The sequence below is a fragment of the Accipiter gentilis genome, chromosome 4 (genome assembly GCF_929443795.1).
Source record: "Accipiter gentilis chromosome 4, bAccGen1.1, whole genome shotgun sequence".
Lineage (NCBI taxonomy): Eukaryota > Metazoa > Chordata > Aves > Accipitriformes > Accipitridae > Astur > Astur gentilis.
The window spans coordinates 38,648,731-38,673,769 of record NC_064883.1 but is presented as its reverse complement, the minus strand read 5'-3'; the positions used below and the strand labels follow the sequence as shown (position 1 = coordinate 38,673,769).

General features: G+C 38.7%; 1 protein-coding gene across 6 annotated transcripts in view; it reads left to right on the top strand.

Moving 5' to 3' along the window:
* Positions 1–25,039, top strand: part of RBM33 (RNA binding motif protein 33) — a 105,480-nt gene that overhangs the window by 52,538 nt on the left and 27,903 nt on the right. For all 6 annotated transcript variants that reach the window (XM_049798766.1, XM_049798767.1, XM_049798764.1 and 3 more), the window contains exons 11-15: positions 9,012–9,174; positions 10,054–10,385; positions 11,191–11,439; positions 12,318–12,605; positions 20,292–20,933. In XM_049798766.1, the coding sequence (XP_049654723.1) occupies positions 9,012–9,174; positions 10,054–10,385; positions 11,191–11,439; positions 12,318–12,605; positions 20,292–20,933 (1,674 nt within the window). The remainder of the gene's footprint in view (positions 1–9,011; positions 9,175–10,053; positions 10,386–11,190; positions 11,440–12,317; positions 12,606–20,291; positions 20,934–25,039) is intronic.

Sequence of the window (25,039 nt, the reverse complement as noted above, 5' to 3'; positions counted from 1 at the left end):
CTTTTAATATACAACAAATCTAATTTTTAGCTTTAGTCTCCTGAACTTTGGGATTGTCTTAGTATGCTGCAAGTATCCTTTTTCTGTATTGCCTCTGTCCTTATTTTAGCTATTTGATCATAAGTTGGCTTAAATAACAAGGGATTCCCTGCCTTTCTCTCCTTGCTTCTTGTACTGGTTTTCCATGATGGCTGAATTCTATTTTGGGACCTTAAACAGTGAAACTGGACATTGGTGATTTCTCTTACAGATGACCTGGACTTGTGCCTAAACCTTCCAACACACTTTCTAATCTCTTCGAGTTGTGTAGTATCAAAGAGAAGCTTGTCCAAGTTATGTGGTACATTTTTAATATTACAAATTACTCTTGGCTCAGTTGAGGAGAATATCAGCCCATCCTCTCTGACTCAATCTGCCTGTAATTCTAGATCTGTGCAGTCCACATACTTGAACCAGCACTTGCTATCTCCTTGCATTTTCCCCTCAGATAATATATTTCAGAAGCTTTGAAAAGAATCATGTATGGTTAGCATACAATCATTGTCTTGAGTTTTACAATCATTCTGAACTTTAATTTTTGTCCTTGATTGAAATGTATTTAAGGCATGAATTTTTAGGTAAGGTCGTCTTATAATATTAAATCCATTGGGAAAATCATGGTGCTTGCTAGGTTTTAGTTCACCTTGATGGAATTACATGATTGTCATAGACATCACAGGGACACTACTGAGTCATCTAGACTGTATTTAAGGAAATACCAAAATAAGTTTTATTGTAAAATTTCAGTGAATCATTCCCTTTCTGTATGCTGTGCACAGTAGATGAGTACTGTGAAACTTGAATGTGAGGAGCCATGGTTTGTGGGATATATACATTTCTACTTGAAAATTTTTGAACCATGTCCAAGATATATGAAGCAAGGCTTCCTACACAAGAGGATGAAAAGTCAGTTCCTTGCACCGGAAGGTAGGCATTTTAGGAAAGCTTTTCAAAAAGTCTAGTAGCTGCTGAAATAAGAGGATTAACATCTTGTGACAGATGGCAATAGTTTTAATTGTCATAGGTTATAGTGGTCATTATTCTTTGCATTTAAACCGTATAAGAAGAATTAACTGAGTGGCCCTGCTTAACTGTCAATGGGGTTCTCCTAGCTCTTTGCATTTTAAGTGAGATTAATAAATGAAAACATGTTGTAGAGGCAGGGTGTATTTTATTGAAAGATTCATGAAGTTTCAATGACATTGTTAAGGTATTTAATTAGTCTCATGAAAAAAAAGTAGAGTGACCCTTTTAGAGAAGCTGATAAGTCATATAATAGCTGTTAGATCCTCTTTATTCCTTGCTTTATAAGATTAACTTTGTGCTAAGCAATTTATGCTAAGTTTTCCCCTTTATTGGTAACCAAAGTTATCTGTGCTTCATGAATAGATTATTGGAGATAACATCATGTAATTAACAAGAGATGCAGAAAAGTAAAAGTACAATTTGTGTAAGAATTGTATGAGAGAGAATGTTAATTTCTTAACTAGGAAGGATATTTAAAGGGATAAAAGGAAGGCAAAATAGTGCAGTTCTTTGAAAGGATTAAAGTAACCTTATCTCATGTTCTTTCAGAAGGTGGGATTGCCTGAGTGTGTGAAAGTCATGTTCAATGAGCTATTCACAACTCTAATGAATTGTAGACACAAGTTTGCATTGCATTTTTTTTTTTCCAGAAGTGATTGGTAATGTGTAAGTTATGCCTTGGCTGTATTGAATAGTGGAAGTTAGTAAAAGGGGAAATTGTACAATCTGCAGGCATGCCAATTTGTATAAAAATGTCAGTCTGAGGTGCTGTAAATTGTAGTGTGTGTGGGAGGAAGAATGGGTACTTTTTTTTTTCTTTGTCAGAGTAAACTTCACAAAATTAAAGATTTAAGACAGTAAAATACCTGTCAGTAGCACTTCAGTGTGCTGTTATCTTCTCCTTTGAAGTATTTCTAAAATGTCTGTGATTGTGGTCTCTTTGGAAATCCACACAGAACTCTGTTTCCAATGAAATTTCCTTCTAGACCTCAGTTCTTGTATTCAAAAGAAGGCAGTACGTAAGAATATTCAAAGTAAAATTAGATGAGGATAAATTAAATTATAGAGTTCAACACAGTCCTTAAACCCAGGAAAAAGTAGAGACCAAAAATCGCTTTCTTTGATAGTTTAAGGAAAATCTTGATGTTCAGTACCTTGCTTTCAGTATTTAGGCATTGACATGTCTTGGTTTTAACAGAAGAAAAGAAAGAATGGCCAGAGCTGTGTCCCCTTGCAGTCCACAAAGCCTTGCTGTGAGAGGCTGTTCAAGAGCCTCCCAGCTTTCTAAAATGACAGTTTCTCTCTCAGGTCTTTGAAATACTCGCTAACGCCAGGGCTGCAGGTAGTGGTTTAGAAGGAACCATAGTGCTGAAGTGGTTGCAGTTTTGTGAAGGTGTACGCCTTGGTTGCTTAAGGACTTCAAGGCCAGACTGTGGCATGGTGGGTACGTCTGCTTTGAGTCTTGTGCCGTTTCCTGATTCTGTGCTTTTTGTGCAACTAGCTTTAAATCTAGCTAAAAAAATCCATTTTAGGAGTCTTTCCTTGCTGTTTGGTGTACTTCCAAGTAATCAATCTGACAATGATACTAAATCAATAGTAATGATACTAAATCAATAATAATACTATATAATCCAATAACAATGAGAAAGGGAGAAGATTCCTCCAAAAATTTACTGTATGTGCTCTGCTGGGTCTTTCTCATATGGACATTTGGTATCTCAGTCTTGTAACCATTTCTGTATGAATGTGAACCAGCCTTGTGGGATCTCACTGGAAAGGCACAGAAATATTTTGTCCTTTCCCCCAGTGTCAGAGTTGGCCCCAATGTTGGACTGAAATGTAGAAATATGCAGCCTTGGCTGATCGTATGAATTTGCAATTCTCTCTTTGTTAGGTTGCAACCTGTTAACTTGAAAATAGGTATTTTGGAGACTCTGAGACATGTTAAGTAGGGAAGTTTGCTACAAGCGTTAATAGTGGTGAAGTAATAGTTAAATTTATTTTCTGAAGGGAGTCTTAGTTGATGTGTGTACTGAATAGTTGGTTGTAATTTGAAACTGTCCGGATAGCAAACCCATGAAAAATGGGAGTAACTACTGTGCATATAAAGATTTATTATGCATCTATGTTACAGTATGCTTATTTTATCAAAAATAGACCATTATGAAAACTGGCTTTTGCACCTGCTCTTCATTAATTTTTGAAGTTAAATAGCTCTGCGTGGTCATTTCTACGAAATACCAGAGGGCACTTGGGGATTATTAGCAGCAAATACTTGCTGAATGTAGAGTTTAACACTAATGGTAAAATAATCCACTCCTAGAATTATAGTTTAACTACTTTTAAGAAAAAAAAAAAAAAAGAAAAAAAAACCAAACAAAAAACCCAACACCCTCAAAAACTTTAAGTAGTGAAGAACTGTTAAATTACTTTGTACTATTTTTATGACAATTGGAATTTGGCATAAGTAAAAGTTGAAGTTGTAGTATTAGTGTATTCCTAATCAATGGGGGGAAAAAAGTAATGGTATTTCAGAATAATAGACAAGCACCTCATAACTTGGAAAAATATCCACCATAATTTACAAATTTTCTTTAAAAAAGAAAAGTTTCTGTCTGGAAGTAGTAGCTCTAGCTCTAGTTGAACCTTAGAGTTTGTTTCACATGTAGTATGTGAACATAATCCATCACACAATCAAATTACTGTTGGAATTGTCCTGAAAGCTTTTTCAGAAGAAAAATCTCAGCAATGTAAAACCTGAAAATACGAGCTTCCCCCTACCCATGTTACTGTAATTTAGGGCAGAATTTTATTTCACTCTTTAGGGATAGTAGAAGCAAAGCTGGTTTAGGAAAAAAGTAGAGGTCAGTCATTTCATGGATGTTAGAGGGAAGAGAATCAAACTAATTTCTGTTTTTTTAGAAGCAAATATTGGGAATTCATTTTTCAGCAAATAACAAATATCTTCGCAATTAATTTTGCATGATTGGCCTTTGGTTATCAGCCAAGAAATGTGATCAGTCATATTTTAGTAGTTCTTCAAAATGTCATATACGTAAAGTTTAAAAGCTGTTCAGTGATGAAATAAGTAGGTATTTCTTAGCGATACTCAGTTGTCTGTATAGCATGCGGCTTTACTACGGTATGATTTATATCAGCTGTACTTCTGTAGTTTTGCCATTTTTTAAACTTTCAGGTTGCAAAAAACTCAACCCTCTGTTCCACTGTGTGCAGAATAAGTGCTCTGGTAGGGAAGGGTCATTGTTTCAGCACTAATGAATCCTGACAGTGAGGGACAGCTCACCTTCATTGCAGGATTATAAGAAGGACCTTCATGTTACTTTAAGTGCAAAATAGAGAAGGAGGGTTGACTTTAGGATTGGAAAATATTTGTTATCTTTAAAAACTTCTCAGCCTCAAAGTTTAGCTGGAATCTTACTTAATAAGTGTAAAAAGACCCAGAATTCTTAACTGTAAGGGATGGAAAAATGCTAGGCCAATAGGAAGAGTTCTACACTTCACATATTTCCTTCTGCTCTGATTTTGTAGTTATTTTGACCCAAACTTGTGTTGTGGGATATACTTGTATGAAATATACCACTAATAAAACTTGAGCAAAAAAATATTTTCTCAATGTATTTTGGTGGGCATTTGTTGGGAGTTTTGGGTACCAGCTTTTGGGTAACAGTTTGTCTTAAAATCAGTGAAAGTATTTAGAAGACCATAAATATTTACTTCTTAAATTAAGCTTCTTAAATACACCTTTGGTACTGTGCTGGTTTTGGCTGGGATAGAGTTAATTTTCTTCATAGTAGCTAGTATGGGTCTATGCTTTGGATTTGTACTGAAAACAGTGTTGATAATGCAGAGATGTTTTCATTACTGCTGAGCAGTGCTTACACAGAGCCAAGGCCTTCTCTGCTTCTCATCCCACCAGCCTGCTCAGCTGGGGGGGGCACAAGGAGTTGGGAGGGGACACAGCTGGGACGGCTGACCCTACTGACCCAAGGGATATCCGAGACCATATGATGCCATGCTCAGTATATAAAGCTGGGGGAAGAAGGAAGGGGGGGACGTTTGGAGTGATGGTGTTTGTCTTCCCAAATACACTGTTATGCGTGATGGAGCCCTGCTGTCCTGGAGATGGCTGAACACCTGCCTGCCCATGGGAAGTGGGGAATGAATTCCTTGGTTTGCTTTCCTTGTGCATGTGGCTTTTGCTTTACTTATTAAACTGTCTTTATCTCAGCCCACAAGTTTTCTCACTTTTACCCTGCTGATTCTCTCCCCCATCCCACTGTGAGGGATGTGAGTGAGCAGCTGTGCGGTGCTTGGTTGCTGCCTGGGGTTAAACCACAACAGGTACTGAAGGGAGCTCGAAATCAGTATTGCTTATGTTTTCAACAGTAAAATATCTTGCTGGTTATTGGTTTCTGTAATTTTTTTGTAACTAAATTGTAACCTCTCTTTTTAAAGTGTGACCTTTCTTAGATCTAAAATAACCTTGTATTACTCAGTTCTAAAACTTAGCTAAAGCTTATTTCATCAGGGTTTAGTTTCCTTATGATGGGAAATACAAAGCTCTTCTCAGTTTGTGTAGTACTACTAGACTTCTCTAGTTTGAACCAAGATGTTGTGCTGGTTGCCTGCCTCATTTTTAATCATTTTGGTTGAAATTTTCCAAATATTTTCATTCCGAGATTGAAACAGTAGAAAAAAATTATTATGCCCAGGTGAGTGAGTTAGAATTTTTTTTATTGTTCAGTTTTTCAAGGAAGAAAATTTGAGTTTGGCTGCACTGAGGATGTTTCAGTACATGAGAGCTGTGTGAAATTCAGCAGGACTTTCCATGCGTTTGCAGTGCAGGGCTGCTTTGGGATTAGGTAGATCTGGGCATAATAACAAGGGTACAGGTTGGCAGGAGAGGGAAAGCTGGTATGAAGAAGTGTTTATTTAAAATACAAGCAAAGGTTCTTTTTCAACCTGTGCTCTCCTTTACTTCTCCTTCCCTGGCAGGAAAAAGAGAGAAAATTGCCTGGACTAAGTGTACAGGCAAGAAAGGTTGGGTAAATAGGAGCTCCTGACTGGCTGCCAGAAGACAAGACCACCAGCTTGGACTCGGGGAGCTGGGAAGCTGAATCCATCCTGGGATTAGGAACCAGCAGGCAGAGTGGAAGACATGATAGGGATGAGAGAATATATCTGAAGAGCAAACAGGACCAGAACAGGCTAATTCAACAAAGAATTAATATTGGGGAAGATGCTTGAGACTGGGTTACAAATTTGGTCATAGGCGCAGAGATGCCTGCTTATTTTGTAGCCTAAGCCTGTATTTTGTAGCCAAACACTAAAACTGAAGTTTGGGAGTGAGGAGAGAGACTGATAAGGATCTATTACCTTGACCAGGACAGAATACATGGAGTTTGGACAAAGCAGAGGAGACTGTGGTCACTGCAGTGCCATTTGGTGCTTGGAAACAAGCCCAGCCAGAACGTTACTGCTGCCAGTTCTTCAGCTTGGGTGGCAAATATGTGATACTTACACTCTATTAGCCCAGGTTGCAGTAAGTTTCCATGTAATTTGTTTTTCGCTGGCTGTTATAACTAAGATATAAGTAGGCATATATCGTGTCTAGAGAAAAATACAGGGAGAATTTTCAGACCTTCCAAGTCAAGCTCTCTGAAAATAGGAAAAAGCAGGTTGTCTTTTGAGACCGCTTTCTCTCCCCGGCTGCGATATGCTCATGTGACTACATGCTGTAAATAAGATGCAAGATAAAAGCCGTCTTGTGTGAAGCTGCCCTAATGAACTGCTTTCTCCCCTGCCTCTGTTGCGGTGACCTTATGCATTATCCAGTGATAAACTAATAACTAAATGGCTAAGTATCAGTTGGTTTGCTGGGTGCCTCCCTTGAGGCTGTGCAGCTTGTGGAAGCACTGTGTATTCCCTAGGATGGCTGTAAGAGCAGTGCTTTGAGAAATAGGCTTTTATCACCAAGGCTTCCAAGATCAGGGAATGCATTTAACCTGAGTTTGAAAATACCTCTGGCAGCTCCTACGTGCGGTGATGGTCGAGGTGTGTTTTGGGAGCGAAGGGTCAGCATCCTCAAGGTTTGTGTTCAGTTGCTGTTTTGGCAGGCAGCCAGCGCTGTCCGGCTCAACACGAGGGAAGGGCAATGCAGTTGAACAGCCTTGTTCAGCTAAACCTGAATGGATTTTGATGAGACAAATAAATGTCACTTTCTCCATCCCAAATAAATCCCTCTTCTTCCAACTGCTGCTGTTTGCAGACAGTCTGTGAAATTCAAAGGTGTTAGTCTCTTCCGAGGTGGCAAGAATATTTTGTGTTGGTAACAGTTCACTTTGAGAAGTGTAGCAGCTCCTCCTACAAACAGTGTGTATGTTATGAGCACTGTCATGCTTGAGTGTAACATAATGTCTTTCCACTAAATGAAATACTCACAGGAGACTGGCTGACTAGGAAGGAGCACTGGCAATGGGATATAGAACCTTTAATCTCTAGGATTGATAAAGTATTTCCAGTTGGTGGCTGTATAATGACATAAAATAAGTAGTCACAGTCTTGCTTCCACATAAGAGGTCATATAAACATATGCCTGTGTAGGTGTTTTCAAGAAGGCCACAGATTTAATAATGGCTGTGATCTTCAGTGCCTCTCATCTACTTGTTTGGGCCTTGCCAATCCCAGCTGTGTTGTGCTGGTAGAAGGGTATGAAGCAGCTTTGTCTCCTGCTACTTCATTAATGAGTAGACTTCAGTTTCCAGGGCAAATACCTATTTTTGCTGTGTGGGAAATTCTTTTCCTAAAATGCTAGTATTTTTGCAGTACAAATAGGGTAGAGTGAAACTGTGCGTACTGTTGGTGAGGGTAGCTCAATAGATAAATGATAAGCTACTGCAGCTTGGTTGTTTGGTCTTCTGCTGATGACCATATTTCAGTCTAGCAGGGAGTGCTTGGTCTGAAATGTGTTTTGAAAAGCATATCTTGAGCAATGGCGGGTTTTAAGTTTTAAGGTGAGCATCAGATGTAGACGGAACAGATACCACCACTGATTTCAGAATCTGTATAAAGAGGGAAAAAAAAAAAAAGGATGTTCATAGATTTTCATTACTTATTTGATTTATTCTCATGTAATAAAGAGATGCTTGTGAATATAATGATTTAAGTGAAGCAAAGCTGCTTCCGTTTATCAGAGGTTGCCAATATATTTTGTCAACTTTTGATATAAAGGAAAAAAATGATAGCGTTAATTACTCAATTAAGCGTGTCTTCTGCAAAGTTCTGCTTTTGGATTAACATCCTGCTTTCTGCAGTATGTAAAGGCTCACTTTACATTTGAAAAAATAAAATCAAAACCACCTTACTGGAGGAAAGATAATTTTGCACTTTTTCTTATAATGCTTCAGAAGCGAGGTTGTGAATAGACAGAAGTATTACTCTCCTGTTACTTTTTTTTGAAAAATGACTTCTTTAATTTTCTGGATGCCATAAATTGTCCTCCCCCCCTTTTTTTTTAAGTAAAGCTGTTTCACTTCTCCAGCTTACATTGTACTAAATTGATGGTGAAGAATGGCATGGTTTAAGAAGATAAATGTCAGGAATGTCTTCTAAAGTAGACATTCAGATTTTTTGGATTAATGGGAAAGAAGGTCAATAATTGCATGGATTTCAATAAGCTTGAGAAGAAGTGGCATTCCTGTGGTGCTAGTGATTATTAAAACATTGTGAATTCATTTCAAGGTACTGTGCTGGGCTTTAATATCTCTTCCATTGTGAAAGAATGACTCAGTAAGAGCTGCGAATTTGTACGGACGATAGGAGATAAATCATAAAGCAATTGTATTTGTAAGAGAAAAAAAGTTATAGCAGACAACAGATAAATTCCTGGGTGTTAGCCTTAACCTTAGTTCTGCCTTATTAAATAGGGCCCTCCAGACTTTCAGCAGCATACGCCTGGACCAGTTCCTACCAACTTCTCCCAAGCCCCAAGGCTGCCAATTCAGGACCAGTGGAGAGGGCCACCACCACCGCCACCACCGCTCCCACCTCCACCTCCTCAGGAAAGAGATCCTTTCTTCTTAGCAGCAGGTAAGCATTTTTATTTCCATTAACATACAAAATCAACTTTTTGTAAAATGGCTATTCAGTGTCAGTGTGTACTGTATAACATGAAGCACTCAGAAGAACGTGAAGGCCGCAAGATCCTGTTTGTCCCAAAAATTCCAGTGGTCTGGTATCTTTTTATTTTTTTGATGTAAATGTATGTCTCCATCTGTAACTACCATCAATCTGGATATTTATGCAGATACAAAATAAAATTAATATCTAAGTGATTGTTGCAATAAAGTTGTTTGTAACTTGTTACGTTTTAGATAACTAGTACTCTCCATACGCTTTGGTTTTCACTAGTAACTTTTTAAACTGCCTGGACTATGTGTGTACTGTAAAAAATCTGTTAAGGTTAGCTAAAATGATACAGCATAGCAAACAAAATAGATGATAAGTGCATGTGTATGTGTATATATATCGATACATGTATATACTGCATATACATAGTATGCATATATATAACGTGTATGTTAGACATTTTACACAAAATATCTAAAAAGTTTGATAAATATCTGGTCAGCAAATGGTATCAACATTGTATGAGTTCTTGTGTGGTTTAAACTATAATCCCTGGAATCCTTAATTGATTTAATTAAAGTAGAATTTCTAAAAGGTATTGCTAATTCCAGCAAAGTACCATTTGTGCTGGTCTTTCAAGCATCAGTTTCTTTTATACCCAAGTGGCAGAAGCAAGAAAAACATAACCTTGAGGGTAGCTCTTAAAATTAAAACATCCCATACAATTTTCCTTTTTACAAATTTCAGGTTACTTTTCCAAATCAGAATGAGTTTTACATTTCGGGAATGTGTTTGTGTCCTTGGGAGCTTGTCATTTAATCACTTACCTGATTCCCACAGATCCAAGGTTTCCAAGTCATCACTTGTTTGAGCAGCGAAGCCCCCCACCACCGCCACCTCCCCCGCTTCTTAATAGCGCGCATCCTGTCCCTACCCAAAATCCGATGCCCTTCAGCCAGCCCGGGCCAGCATTTAATCAGCAGGGACAACAACCAGTATTTCCCCGAGAGCGGCCAGTACGGCCGAACATGCAGCCTCAAGGTCCTGTGGGGATTCTCCACTTCAACCAGCCGGGTTCGGCAAACCCGCGGCCATTCATCCCTCCGAGGCAGCAGTTCCTGCAGGCTCCGGGACAGCCCTTCCTCGCCGCACACACGCAGCCCAGCATGCAGGTACGGGTCTGCAGCACCTACGAGGAACGCGTGACGCCTGGTAGGCTGATAGCAGTAGTTTTGAGATTACAGGTATGAGGCAGATGGACCTGTAACACTTTTTATTGCTGCGCCTGAAGAGGTGATTCATTTTCGCCCCAGTTGCCAGCGCTAACGTATTTCCGATAGCGAGCTTGCAGCCCGGCCCTGGCTCCTTAACTTGCTTTAGTTCCGCAGAGGTAGGGAGACGTGCCCCGGGCCCGGTGCCCCGGTGCCCCGGTGGGGTCAGCGGCAGGGCGGGAGCGCCCTCTGCCGCTCAGCTGCGGAGCACGGCGGGGAGCCGGGGGCTTCCCGCAAACCGGCAGGAAGACGAATTGCTGCTTCAAGTGGGTAAATGTTTTGGGAACGTGCAGGGTGGTGTGGAGGGCCCTGCATGTTCTGTGGGCTTTCTGCGGGATCTTTTCATGGTGTCTGTGCTTTGAACGTGGGGGAAATCCTGGAGGCTGGTGATGTGGGGGGGGGGGGGGATATAAAAAAACCCCAACAAACAAACAAAAAAACCAGTTTAAAAGTCATTAGAAGAGGGGGCAGAGGGCAGGAACCCTTGCATTCACCTTTTTTCACTTTAACTGTTGAATTACGCAGGTTTAAGTGTAGAACGACCTTGCACAGCTTCTGTTAGTCTGGTTTTTCACTCTGTATATTTTCAGTTCAGCCTGGTCCATAGCTGCATACAGGTGTTTTGAGGACTTGGGAGGCTGGAGCTACTTTTCAGGAGTTTATTACCTTGAAACTAAAAACAAATAATATTTTTCTTCACATGAAGGGTCCCTTGCATCCTCCATTACAGCCTCAGCCGCAACCTCAGCCTCAGCAGCACCATCACCAGCAGCAGCAGCAACACCATCACCAACAGCAACAGCAGCAACACCATCATCATCTCCAAGGGCCGCCACAGCCCTTGATGCCCATGAACCAGCCACAGTTCAGGCCTCATATGCAGGCTACGCAGCAGCAGCCAAATAACAACAGGATGCAGTGTCAGCCACGACAGGGTCCAATGAAGCCAAGGCATGTAAGTACCACATACATTAATGTTGCCTTATGTGACTCTGGGGTTAGCAAGCGTTAACCAGTTAGCAGGTGTACCCATTTGTGTTACACTGGGTAGCAGGCATGTAAGCCCAGGTTTCAAAACTCACCAGTGTGGTTTTTCAGTCCCATTTATTCCCTTCCTGCTCTGTCCTCTTCTTTCACAATTTCTTGCTCCTTTTCTGCCTTGATCATTTTATAACCTACATCTAAAAATAGCATGTGTACCTTTCCCTTTTTCTTTTCTCCTCCAATCTTCAGTGTTTTTCTCGATCTGGGTCCAATAAGAGGTGATGCAGTTGCCCAAAAACTGGCAATAAAGGGGTTTTGGAGGATAGGTTTGCTTAATAAGATTTTAAAACTGCTGGTAGCCTCTGATCATGTGGGAGCCCAGTTCTCTGACATTGTCTTTCAATTTGAAGGCCTCTCTGTACCACTGCTAATAAGCTTTCTGGTTCAGATAGTGCCACTCATGTCTTGTGAGTTTGCTTCTTTGCAGCATATTCTGTCGCTTGGTAGATTGTGGTAACACAACAGTCTGTAGCGGTGCTCAAGACAACGTGGCTGTAGTTCAGAATAATTGCTTTGATTAAGAAAGTAAATCACCCAGTGAAGCCAGTTTCTGAGAAAGATGTTAAACAAAGTGAGATTCAGTTTTGCTTTTAATTAAAAAAAAACACAACCACTGTTGTTAAAATGTTCTAATTTCTATAATTTTTCTTCAATACGCATTGAAAATACTACAGCTCTTCAAAAAGCTTTTTTCCCCAAACTTAACTAAATCACAAAAGTGTGAAACAGGCAACACTTTAGTCTGGTTTGTAGTGGAAGTCAGCAGTTTTCTTCCTTTCTGCTTTTCAGAATACACCATCACAAAATATTGTGAAGCGTCCGAATCAGCAGCTACAGTCAACTGCTCCAAGAAATAGTAACTTGCGTGAATTGCCGATAGCACCATCACATGCTATGGAAATGAGCAACAACAGGAGAACCTCTACCCCAGCTGCTCAGGTCAAACCCATTACCAGCACAATGTCTGCCACAAAGTCTGTAGCTGGTGTTGGAAACTCACAGGGCAGGCCTGATATGAAAGCTAAAGCAATCACACCAGTGGGCCAAGCAAAATCAGAAGTAAAATCTGAACCAGAGGTAAGGCTTTTTTTAAAAAAAACAAAACCAAATAAACAACAACAAAAAAACCCACAAAAAATCTAAACAAAAATCAAGAAAAAAACCCACCTTTTAGAAACCATTCTAGTCTGACTTGTGATCTGTAATCACACTTAATGTATTATTTACCCAGTATTTTTTGGTGCCACTAGAGGCCTCCCTTCTGAGTTGCACTTTTCTCTTTAATGGGATAGCAAAACCAGTCTCCATTGACCAAAAAAAAGAAGTCTGGAAGGTTGGCAAGGCTGTGGTGAATCTGTTTTGCAGGAGGAGTTGTCACTTCTACTGTGAAAAGGCAGAGGTCGAGTAAAGGTCATCAATGATACAAGCCTCTGAAATACCCATTGTGCCCATTTTTTTCTTCCAGGATTATGATCCCTTTTTTTTTTTTCAGGTAGTCATGTTCTAAGTCAGAAAGCTTCTTCTCTTCTATTTCCTATGATGCTGTATGGCTCAAAAGAAAAGGAAAAAAGAAAAAACAAAGCTGTTTGGAGAGCTATCTTCATGTTGTTTTCCTTTAGGCTGTTCAGTCTCCTCTAGAGTCTTGAGCACTCATGCAGGAGATTGCAGCTGCATTGTCCATGGAGCGTCTTGCTCTTGAAGAAGAAAATCTCTCTTTTATGAAATCTTTTGGCATGAGGGAAAATAGGAGATGCTCTTAAGTGTTCCATTTTGGAGAAAATGCTGTTAGCTCTGCTAGTACTCTGCACAATCAGAAAATGAGATGCCAGTGTTTTGGGCTCATGCAGTGTGAACAGATGACCGTTTCCATGCACAGATTCTCGTGGAAGCTAGAGAAGACTCTCCATGAGCACTGTTAGCTTGAGAGAGTGGGTAGGATTGCACTGATAGTGCTGTTGATCCTGAACATCAGGAGGTAACAGAGGAACATGATGGCTAAATGCACCCTGTATAATTTCTGAGTGTCAGGTTATTCTGAGCAGAACTGTAAATCTTTATAGCTTGGTTGACCATGAATCTTGTCTCAAGGACCAGGTTTTCTTCAACAACTGTTGAAAGCTTTAATTGTGATAATACTGTCTTCCCTTTAAGCTGCTCATGATTAGCTTTTCATCTTGTTCTTGAATTAGGGATGGTCATAACTAATTTTCACAAATGAGGCACAAAAGAAACCCATAGCTAGCAGTGCTTGACCTCCTGTGCACTTGCTTTTCAATGGAAATATATATTAAAAAAATCCTTATTTCGGCTTTTCAGCTTTTAATTTTGATCTTTTTTGAAAAAATTACTTAAGTAATCACATTCTGCTCAATTCATTCTCTTGGAATAATGTAAGTCACAGAAAATGCAGTGCCTCTTAGAGAAGCCTCTGTCTTTCAGGTCGTTAGTAAGGTAAGTTTTGAAGCAAATCACCTACAGACCTCCCCATCTAAAATATCTTAAAGTTCTTCCATAGTGTAATCATATGAAAATTAAGGCATTAATTCTGAAATATCTCTGGCAGTGTTTAGAAAAATGAATGAGTATTTTTTCACTCCTCTTAATCAAATGAATTAAAAAAACCCCAAACACAACCCCCCCAAACCGCAACAAAAGCAACAACAACAACAACAAAAATAATCAAAAACCCAAACAACCCCACTCCAAAACGGTCATCTTGTTCTCTCTATTTTAAGTTTTATACATATCCTAACAAACCTGTAGTTATAACACTGACTAATCTTACTTGTGTGAATTCTTGGTATTTTACAAATAAAGCTTTCATTTTAATTCTATGTCAAAGCTATCTTTGAAAACAGTTTGATACCTGTTCTATGTAAGTTTTTGCAAGACAGGATAAAAAAAAAAGTTACCTTGGAAAAAATGATGTCTCCTAGTGTCTCCTGTTATTAACTGTAAAAGTAAAGCCTTTGTAGATACACTTGGCAAGTACTAGAAAAGTGTGTGAATGTGTGCATGCACAGAACACTTCTCCTTTCAAAGTGGACTTGAAATAGAGCCTTTTGCTACAAACAGTCCCTTTTCAGCAGTGCCACTGTGGTAGTCTTGTTCGCTGACGCTTATTGTCACTTCTACAGACAGGATTGCTGCACTAGTTATGTTCATTTCCAAGCATTTGATTGTATTTTTAACTGTTGTTGTTATGTGGGTTATTACATCTCTCTCTTTCGGCAGATTGTAATGTTTTCCAGTCTTTTTTGTGTGTTTTTCTTGGAATTAGCTAACTTTGTCATGTTCTTTTGCTTTCTATGAAGATGAGAAGGAGTTAAGTTCTGTCATCTTTTCTAGCTGTATTGCTCATAACTGAATTGGGCAGGTTATTTTGCAAGTGTCTTCAACTGGAAAATTATTAAGACTTTTCTTTGTATCCTTCTTCCTGAAGAGTCAGTGGCCATATTTACAAATGCCCTATCATTCAGGAAGCACCAAAAAATAGCAATATTGGCTATTAAAGGTTTTGCTCACCTTCAAAATAGATATTTGAAAGGTTTGCAACCTGAGTGACTAGAAGATTAAAAACTATTTCTACTTTACTAATGGTATGCTTGTGTTCCTGTTCCTGTGAGGCTGAAAAATACTGACTTTAAAAGCCTCTGTTTAGAATAGCTGTTACTCTCCAAGATTTAAACTTGCATATCCTCAGTTGGAAAGTATGGGTGATGACTGTTGGCATAATTCTGCTCATGTTGAGGTCAGTTTAGGTTAAGAGGAATTAAGGCAAGATTAAGCATTTTTAAGTTTAAAGGAGGGGGGGAATATAGAAAGGTAATGTGAATCTCTTTAGAAGAAGTGGATATTGGAGCTCAGAACAGGAGAGAAATTAGTAGAGCACTACATAATCATAGGTGTACTGATATTACTACTTATATTGCAGTTAATGTCCTTGATATACTGAAAGAAAACCTTCACATTCCATTCTCCCAAAAGCAGCAAATTTTGAAGTTGGGTTCTTGAATGTTACGTTGCTGTCTTTTTTTAACAAGGCCTGCAATATGGAAAATAGTTGCTGCATTAAATTGTTAGACCAAATGTATCTAAATCTTTTCATCTTTTTGGAAATTAACTACCTGAAACATTGTACATGTCTAAATTTGAGTTTTCTCCAGTTTAAATAGGCTTGATTTCAAAATTTTAATGATGGTGCCTCCTGTCTTGTGCTTAGAAAGTTCTTCTTATCACAGTCTTTTTCCAGTTGGAAGATCACAAGAGGGCAATGTGCTTCTCAGAGTAACCTGTAACCTTGTTCTTAATTCACTTCCTCTTTGTCCAAGATGTACAGTACCTGTGTTTTGTAGGATGACTCGTACCTTCCTAGGGTTCAGGAGCTGATGTTATCAGCAGTGTGAAGTGTGTGATGTGTATGTGGGTGCCTTTATTTAAGATGTTTTGTGGTTTTGAACACAAGCGCCAAATGATGCCGTTTGGATCTGGCCTTACCTTTTATGTATACTTGTCGTGAATTTTTGGACAAGCTATTCTAGCCTCTTTTGTTTCTAGCATTACAACTGAAAAAAAATAAAGATTAAACCTGCTGAATAGGTTTGTGTTTATGCTACAGATAAAACCATTTTGAGTGCTTTGTCCTTGCACCCATTCTTCTGAGGGACACAAGTGAGCTTGGTTGCATGATTCCTTTTTTGTTCCTTTATAGCAAACCAGAACACTTACAGTATCTGGTTCTTATCACTCTGCATTTAGTTCTATTAACTAGTAATAAGCCTGCAGACTTCTGAAAAGGTGTGCGTTTGGTTTTTTTAATTAACTATACGGAAAGCAAGCTACTGATACTAGGACTTATATTTCAGTAGAAAGTTTAATCCCTTGTTTTAGAGCATGTCTTTGCTGTCTTTAGCTCAGTCAACAGTGGCATTCTACTTTCTCGTGGAGAATGATGTAGGACTGCTGCTTCTCTTACTGCTGCTCTTCAGCTAGACTCAGAAAAGCAGCCTGTAACATTTTCCTTTGGCACTTTCCATCAAAGCTGCTTTGGACCTTAAGGCAGAAGAAAAACCTATAGCTAAGGCTCAGTGTTCCCTTTAAACCACAGTGAAATACATTGTGTTCAAGAACTGTTCCAAGATGGATGAGAATCGCTGCTTAAAAAAACCCCAACAAAACACCAACCTCTCCCCCAAAAATAAAAAACTCCCAAAACTCAACAAAACAACCCAACCACCACAAAACCAAGGGAAATGATTTGCATCTCTGACCCTTGGTACTCTGTAGCCTCCTGTAAAAGGAGGAGCTGTATACAATGTACCATTTCTTCATGTTGTGGAGTTTTCTACAGGAAAACAGTGAAGCATCAATTGTTTGCCAAGAAAAAGACTGCTTTAAGTTTTTCTGCTTCTTCACCTGCAGATAATGCTGCTTTTGGCAGCAAACTTCCAAACATGAGCTGTGAACTTTAGGGCAATTTTGAAGGATGTCTACTTTCTCTGGGCAAAATGCTTGCCTTTTTTTTTTTTTTATTATTATTTTTTTATTTTTTTGGCAGGGCTACTTGTTGGAGAAGACTGTACTGGGGCTTATTGAACTAATGGGATAAAAATCACTAGCAATAGGCATAGTGTACTGTTTCTGACTTGACCTGATACACTGTCTTGCCTGTTCTGTATGATGAAGCTCCTTATTAAATACTGTAGATAATTTATATATGCTATAGGTCATATATATATATATACACACACCCACGCTCTATAGTTTAGTATATGTAAGGTACTCTTAAAGCTGAGCAGGAAAGGATTTATCTGTACCTGTTTTCATCCTAGTAAGGAGTTTGCTGCCATTCTGAATCTGTACTGTTGGGTCATTGCACAACTAATTTCCATTAAACCTGACTCCTAATGCAACTATTTTGTTAATCATCATAGGGCCTTTATATTGTTGGGCCTTTCTCTAGCTCCAAGGGTATTTTACTGAGAACTTAACAGTAGTAGCAACTTACTTATGAAGTTGAAGGATATAGGTCTACCTATAGCCCATTAACAGGCTGATCTGTAGTTGTCATATAACCTCAGGACTCTTGATTTCAAAGCTGACCCTTTAAGAAGGGATGGACTTCATAGGATCATTACTAATTTCCTAAGTATGGAGTTGAGATTCTGAAAGGAAAATTTCAGATTATATTTGAGATCAAGTTGCCTGAAGATTCTACTAAGCATTCATCTAACTTAATATGTGTTTGTCAGTTGTCTTTCGTGTTTAATGCTAGTGTAGTTGAAACTGGTGTATCTGTCCATACTGCATGGACAAATTGGTCAGAGTCCCTCAGGATGTTCATTCCTTGTCTGCTGGCAAGAGTCAGAGTGCACAAAGTACACATCTTTGTGCTGCTATATGTAACCCTTGAGTAAGCGTTTTGAACTTACCACATTGTGGTATGCAACTTCCAAGGCCTTCAGAACTTGTTAGATGATAAAATGAGCAAACAAGTCCCTGATAATAAAGGACAGCTGATAGAAGAGCTGGTCTCATGCGGACTCATACTGGTATTGACAGTCTCAACTGAACATACAGGGGGGGAAAAAAAAATACGCTGCTACCTCCAAAGGTAAATTTGGTACTGGCTTACTGGCATCCATCAAACTTGTTTAGATAAAATGTAGAATATTCTGATCTAAAGCAAAGCAAGTGAATAAACTAATTTATTAAGTGAAACAAGTTTTCTGTTTGGACAATTTCAATAACTGAGATATTTACTGTCTCTGAAAATGACTGAAAATTTTATTCATTGCATCAGGATCTGCATAACAGCGCATCCTCTTCCTATCTGGAGCTTACCTGTATTTTTTCATCCTATGCAAACTGTATTTAAGGGTCTTATCCTTTTACTGTATTTCATAAAGGTTGTATTCTTTTTTTAAAAAAAACAAACTACAATCCAGCATCTCCAGTTTTCAATATAAAATGAAATATCTGAGTTTCCTCCTGTAGAAGTACATTCCTGTTGCCATCTATCAACAAAGACCTGTAATCTAGTTTTTACAGTGATTAGTCATTAATCACCACTATCGTAGTCCAAGTAGTACAGAGGAAGATCAGAACCTTTCAGTATGTGAAGCATTCTTAAAAAAAGGCCAGTGTTAGACCTCATTCCTGAACTATAGCCCATATTTTAAAAGTAAATACAACTTTTACAAATCCAGTTTTGTGGAAGTCTTATTTTAGCCATTGTATAGGCTGGAATTCAAGTGTGAGACATACAGCTATATTTTAGTAACTGTGGGAATAATCCCTATCAATACATGCTCAGGGAAGAAGCAGTTACAGCTGAAGGAAACAAGCGTTCAGGATTTGTGCGTCTGGATTCTTTAAGTACAAAGATGACTCTACTGGGCTTTTATATCTGTGGACCAGCTTTATGGTTGAATCTGTTCTGCTTTTTCTTCCCTTGGGTTGGGAAGGATTCTGGGGCATGTCAGGAATAAAAGCACTTGAATTAAACAAACAAACAAAAAAACCCAAAAAACCAACCCTAAACAAAAATGTTGCACATTTGGGTTGTATATGTTAAAAAAAAAATGGCATTTGTGTTGAAAAAAGTTTGCACCCAATTGCTGCAAGGTAAATAACTGTTTATCACAGATTCCCAGTTTTTGAGCAACATTTTGGCATTATTTATATTGTGATTTACCAACATGCAAAGTATTGTTACTTTGAGAGCCTGTTTTTGTTAGGGGTGATTAGTATATCTTGAGTAGAATGCTGTGCTCATTACCATTTGTAAGCAGTGTCTACAAATCTCTAACTTAGTATTTCAAATGGTTGAAAAGAAAAAAATAATATAATGAAAAAGTATGCTTTGTAACTTTGAAAAATGCATGTGATTGTATCGCAAGAGCAATTTGATTTCTTTTCCAGGATGATGAGAATCTGCATTTCCTTTACTCTTGTCCATTTTTATACAGCTTTTCATAAGAACCCATTCTGCCAAAGTTGAAGAATCTTTAGAAAGGTTATTTGATGATGTGTAATACTTTCAGAAGGGCCCAGGGCTGGAATATTAAAGGCATTCTCTATATACCATTAATATTCCAACACTGCATTTGGCAACATTTTGATTCTGAAGAGAGTGCATGAGTTCAAGGTCAGAGAGATTGACTTGTGCTGTTCATTATAACCAATTATTGTGTGACAAATGAGTTTGAGATCAGGCTGAAAATTCAGTGAGAAAAATCAATAGTTCTAATCAGGGCCTTTCAGGTCATTTACCACCCTACCTTTTGTTACTTTGTCAGAAAAGAGCAAGATAAAACCTGTGTGACAGTGGGTTGCCTTCATATTGTTACTTTCCATTTGAAACATATTTTGATATCTTGAATTATATTAATAGTTTAATTGGTTTTAGAAACTTCTAAATGAGTTCCAATTTGTAAAACTTCTTTTTTTTTTTTCTTTTTTTTCCTTTCTTTTTTTAGTATTCTGATAAGATTTTTCAACTCGTATTAAAGCTTTTCTGTCTAGGAAGTAATATATCTAAGTCCTAAACCAGATTTGAGCTGTTTGTCTGTAATGAATAGCAAATAAACCTTACCAGCAGATATACTCCACTAATCGCCTTAGTTTGGTATCGGGGATAATGTAAAAAGCTCTTCAGAGAGTTATGGCTATACAACATCTGAAACAACAATTTCATGTTGTTTTGGCCAAGCTGGGCATTTGTTCAGAATTTTATAAATTCATTTGCATTTTCCTTTGTAGTATCCAGATGAAGATGAAGAAACTAGATTGTATCGTTTGAAGATAGAAGAGCAGAAGCGTCTAAGAGAAGAAATTCTGAAACAAAAGGAACTGAGACGGCAGCAGCAGGCTGGTGCTAGAAAGAGAGAATTGCTCGAAAGACTTGCGCAGCAGCAGCAGCAGCAGCAACCTTCTACGCAGCAGTCCTACATGCAGCAGGAGGACGACTCCTCCGAGTTCCCCACCAATGGCAGCCCTTACATACCCCACTCCGGCTTACAGACCAGGCAAAATGTCAAAAACAGACTCCTTGTTAAAAAGCAAGATACGGTAGTTCCAAATATCCAACCCAAACCCACAGATTTCCCACAGGTCGGGGTGAATATGCAGTATCAAGGACAGCAGATGAAACCAGTGAAGCAGCTGAGGCAGACTAGAACAGTACCTCCGAGTCCGCCTCAGGCGCCGCAGAAAATATTGCAGACAAAGCCTGCTGCAGCATCGCTGCCCACAACACAGACTGCTCGAGTGGCTTCAGTACAAGCAAGGCCCCAGGAACTGAAACCTGGTGTGAAAAGGACTGTCATGCAGCGGACAAACAGTGGTAGTGGAGATGGGCCCCATGTCGGCAGCAAAGTCAGGGTGATTAAGTTGTCAGGAGGGGTAAGTTTCCAAGGCTCATCTCATGTGTGTGTGTTGCCATGGTTTGTTTTTGTGTGTTTCGTTCTGTGTAATCCCAAAATAAAAAGTGGGCCTAAACTGACAAGGGAAGTAGCAGGTTTAGCAAACCTATTGGTCCGTATTTTATATTTTCAGAACTGTAAGTTATTAGCAGTTATTCAGAAATTAATGTTTCCTCTAACACTTTACTGCCAGGCAGTTATCACTGAAATAATACTCCTTTAAGTAGTAATTTGAGCCTGAAAGACTCTCAGCTGAGCTCCTTTTGCTTAAGGTCTGATAATTGGTCAGAGAAAAGGGTTTGGGTGGCTGTTCTTAAGGTTTGGTTAAAAAGCTCTGCTTGGTAGTTGAAGCCACATAATTTTAGTTGTGTGCAGATGCTGGTGTTAGTGTGGTTTCTGTACTCAAGGGAAGACTGTTTTTATTTTCTTGGCAAGCATGTTGTGGAACTAATTTAAGCAGTATATTGGAGGGGGAAGTCTTCTGTTAGAGGCTGGGTTTAAAACGTTACCATTTCACTTCTGCATCTAAATGAGATTTCCTTATCTTTTGATGAGGCGTCTATTATCTACAGAGTGTCCCTTGAGCACCGGTGTTGTGGAGGACTCACAATGCTGGTCTTGATGGCAGTGTACATATTTAAGATCCAGGGCTTTGGTCAGAAAGTATGTTGACCAAATTTCTTCTGTCTTAAATGAAAAGACAAGTTAATTTGTTAGGGCTCTGAAGAAACTGAGATGAGGGGACATAGCGAGATTGTGTCAGGGTGAAATCTGTCCTTGGGTTTATGCTGAGGAGGAAAGAAGGATGTGATGTGGTTTAATGCTGTGGTACACTGAAGGTGGTTTTTTGGAAGAATGCTTCTTAAATTATTCAGACCATTAGTTAGGGAAACCTGCAGAACTGCTGTAAGTCTTCAATGAAGTGAACAGTGTGTTAACAGGGACTGAACAAGGCCTTGAAAGCTAGGCTTTACTCTGTAGAAAAGGGGAGGAAGTCAAAATGTTGAAGTCTTAAGTACTTTTAATAAATGTTTTCTACAGCTCAGAAAACTTAAATACACTTAAAATTGTGATAATGACCATGTGGTCATTCAAAACATTAACATAAAGGGCCTTGTTGACTACATAGAGCTGACAACAACCTGACTTGGAGGATGTCTAATTCCTCAGACATGATAACTTAAGTACAGAAGAATGAAGTACAAGAAGTTGAAAGGAATTGATTCTGTTGGGCTAAAAATATTTATATTTAAATATGTCTGCAGGAATCCCGGTGGCCTGCAAGAGTTATGACAGGGTTTTTATTCATGAATAATTGAATAAAGCAATCATGCACAACTTCTTTTATTATGTGGTGAAACAAAACAATGCCAGTCACCACTGTATACAGCTCTTCATAAAAAATGGTTATCGGTGCCCACAGTAGCATTCACAATGGAATAGTTTTTATCATAATGCTCTAGTTAAGAAAACCATAAATGATTTGTTTCAGATAAGTCTCATGGTAAGCAAGAGTGATTAGCTTCATTAAATGCAGGTGTAACCTCTCTTTCATTGTATACAGAAGCAGATTTGCTCTGTCTGTCTTAACTTTCAGATACCGAGGTTTTAGCAAGGTAAAGAAGGTTCTTTACATGTAGCCTTTGTTACTATTTTTCATATTGCCACAGACATTTTAAGTTTTCCTTCCAAATGTGGAAGAATAAAAGCAAGTGTTGCAGTTAGCTGTTTAACACTGATCAAGATAGTTGATTGATTTTTAATCAGTTAGTGACAAGCTGAATCTATGACTTTGTTTGGAAAAAGAAAAAAATGAGCAGCAGGGGGGCCAATCTTGTGTATTTTGACAGGATTTTAAAGAAGAATTAAAAGCTGCTTGGACTCTGAATACTATGAAGATCACAGATCCCATTTATTTTCCTCTTCTAGTGTTTAGTCCTGTCACATGCTTTATATATTTTCACAACTCTTGCCTCAACCCTAAATGTAAAGGAAAGGCCAAATCTCACTTTTCCTAGCCATTCTCCTTAGCATGTAATAGTGCTTCCTCTAATTCTCTGCCTTTGGCCAAAGGGATGGCTGGAATCTCTCATCTGTATGCACTGACTTGATCCTGCAGTTTCTCTTAGTCTCATCATTTGTACCCTTTTTCCTTACTAAAGCTCTTTTGTGCAGAGATGTTTTGAATACCTATGTATGAGCGAGATGGCTTGCCATTAGACATAATGCATTTCCTTTTCAAAGCTCTCTTGATTCATGTTGGTAAAGACTTGGAAAGTCCCTTCTTTTCCACCCTGCTGGCCATGGTGTAGCACCATAGTAGAACTGTCAGTTGAAGCAGCTGATTGAGGCCAGACCCGTACTAACTCTATCTAGACCAAATTGACCTGAAACAGGAGCTGGAAGCAAGGACTGTTACAAATTTAGTAGGACCATCCATAGAACCAGTATTAAATGATGTTGTGTTGCTGGTGATGTTTTTTGCTTAACAGTTAAGGAGATGCACTTGGTGTATTGGTGAGGTTTATGGTGTACAAATACTGACAGAAGAGAATGGTTTCTTCTCTTGGGGGCAATATCTTTCCCAGTCTAAGCGTCTAATTGTTTATTTGTGTTGCTGGGCACTGCAGTACTACTGAGGATCTTTTGCCTCTAGGTAGAAGTATTCGCTGTTACTTAAGAAAGTAAAATGGCCTTTCATCTGTTTCCACAATATTGTCTCTTGAGAGGATTTTGCTTTTTAAGTATTTTTATGGAATTGTAAGAGTTACTAATCAAATTCCAAGAAATATATTTTAATTTGTCCACTTTACCTGATGCGTAAGATGCCTTAATTTATGGCTTCTTATACTTAAAGAAAAGGGAAGTGAAAATGATTCAGCATTTCCTGTATGTCAGACTAAGTCTGCATATGGAGATGATGCATTAGGTACTGTCATTAATGATTTTGTCTGATGCTTTTTTTTAAAACAAATCCTGTCTCCCGTGTCCCCCCACCAACACTGATAGGCCCATCCCTTTCTAATATTCCTGTAATTTATGCAGGAATGGCAGTACAGTGAATAGTTTTCCATTTTAATTACTCCTTCAAATGTTATGTTCCTGCAAAATGAGGCAGTGCTTAGTGTTTACCAGAAGAAGTTTGAGGTTTTGTTTTCATAGAGGCCCAAATATGGTCTGCTTTATGTGGCATGTCTTCAGAGCCATCCTCTCCAGACAGAGGAGTTCACTGTATTTGCTGTGTATGCATACTAGTATATTTTACTACATCTGAGATTTGCCTGGCTTGGTGAGGAGCCTGAAGTCAATCCTAAAGATAACCGTAAGAGTAAATTCAGTGAGATTGTAGAGTGCTTGTTGGGAAGAAACACCCTAATAAATCACTTAAAAATATGATCATAAAATTATAAAAAATAGGGGTGAAGGGACAGTAGAAATAATTTATTCTGTCTTGGAAGGGGAGATGAACTCTGTAGCATTCATGACAGATTTGTCCAACCTTTTCCTGAGATCTCATTATTGGAGATTTCTTTGGCCATCTATTCCAATGTTTAACATGTACATCTAGGAGAATTCTCTTAGTGACCAAACGGCGTTTTCTTGCTGCAATTTTGAATCTATGACTATTTGTATTATACTTCAAGAGACATAGGAAAGAATTTATATTCGTCTTTGTGGCTGTCTCTCTTTTTAAAGGTCTCTTAAATGCTTCTGAGCCCTAATATCCCTCACTCCCTCTTGTTTTCTAACACTGTGGTGGTTTAACCCCAGACAGCAACTAAGCAACATGCTGCTGCTCACTCCCCCCCCCCCCCCTCCCCCCTTGTCCTTGGCTGTTTCTGGCTGGTGGTCTTTGGACTCTCGTGATCAGTCTGACAGTAAATAGTTTGGTAGCAAGTGCAATTGAATTTGTTAAGCCAATGTATTAGAAGTGTCTTTAATCCTGGAAGAACAGGTTTGTACCAGCTACAACCTTAAATGTCTTAAGGTGATATGAAATGTGCTGAACATATTTTTTATTTAGTTGGAGGTGCTGTGGGAAACGATAGTATCTTAAAAATCTCTGTATCATTCAGTCATCTTATA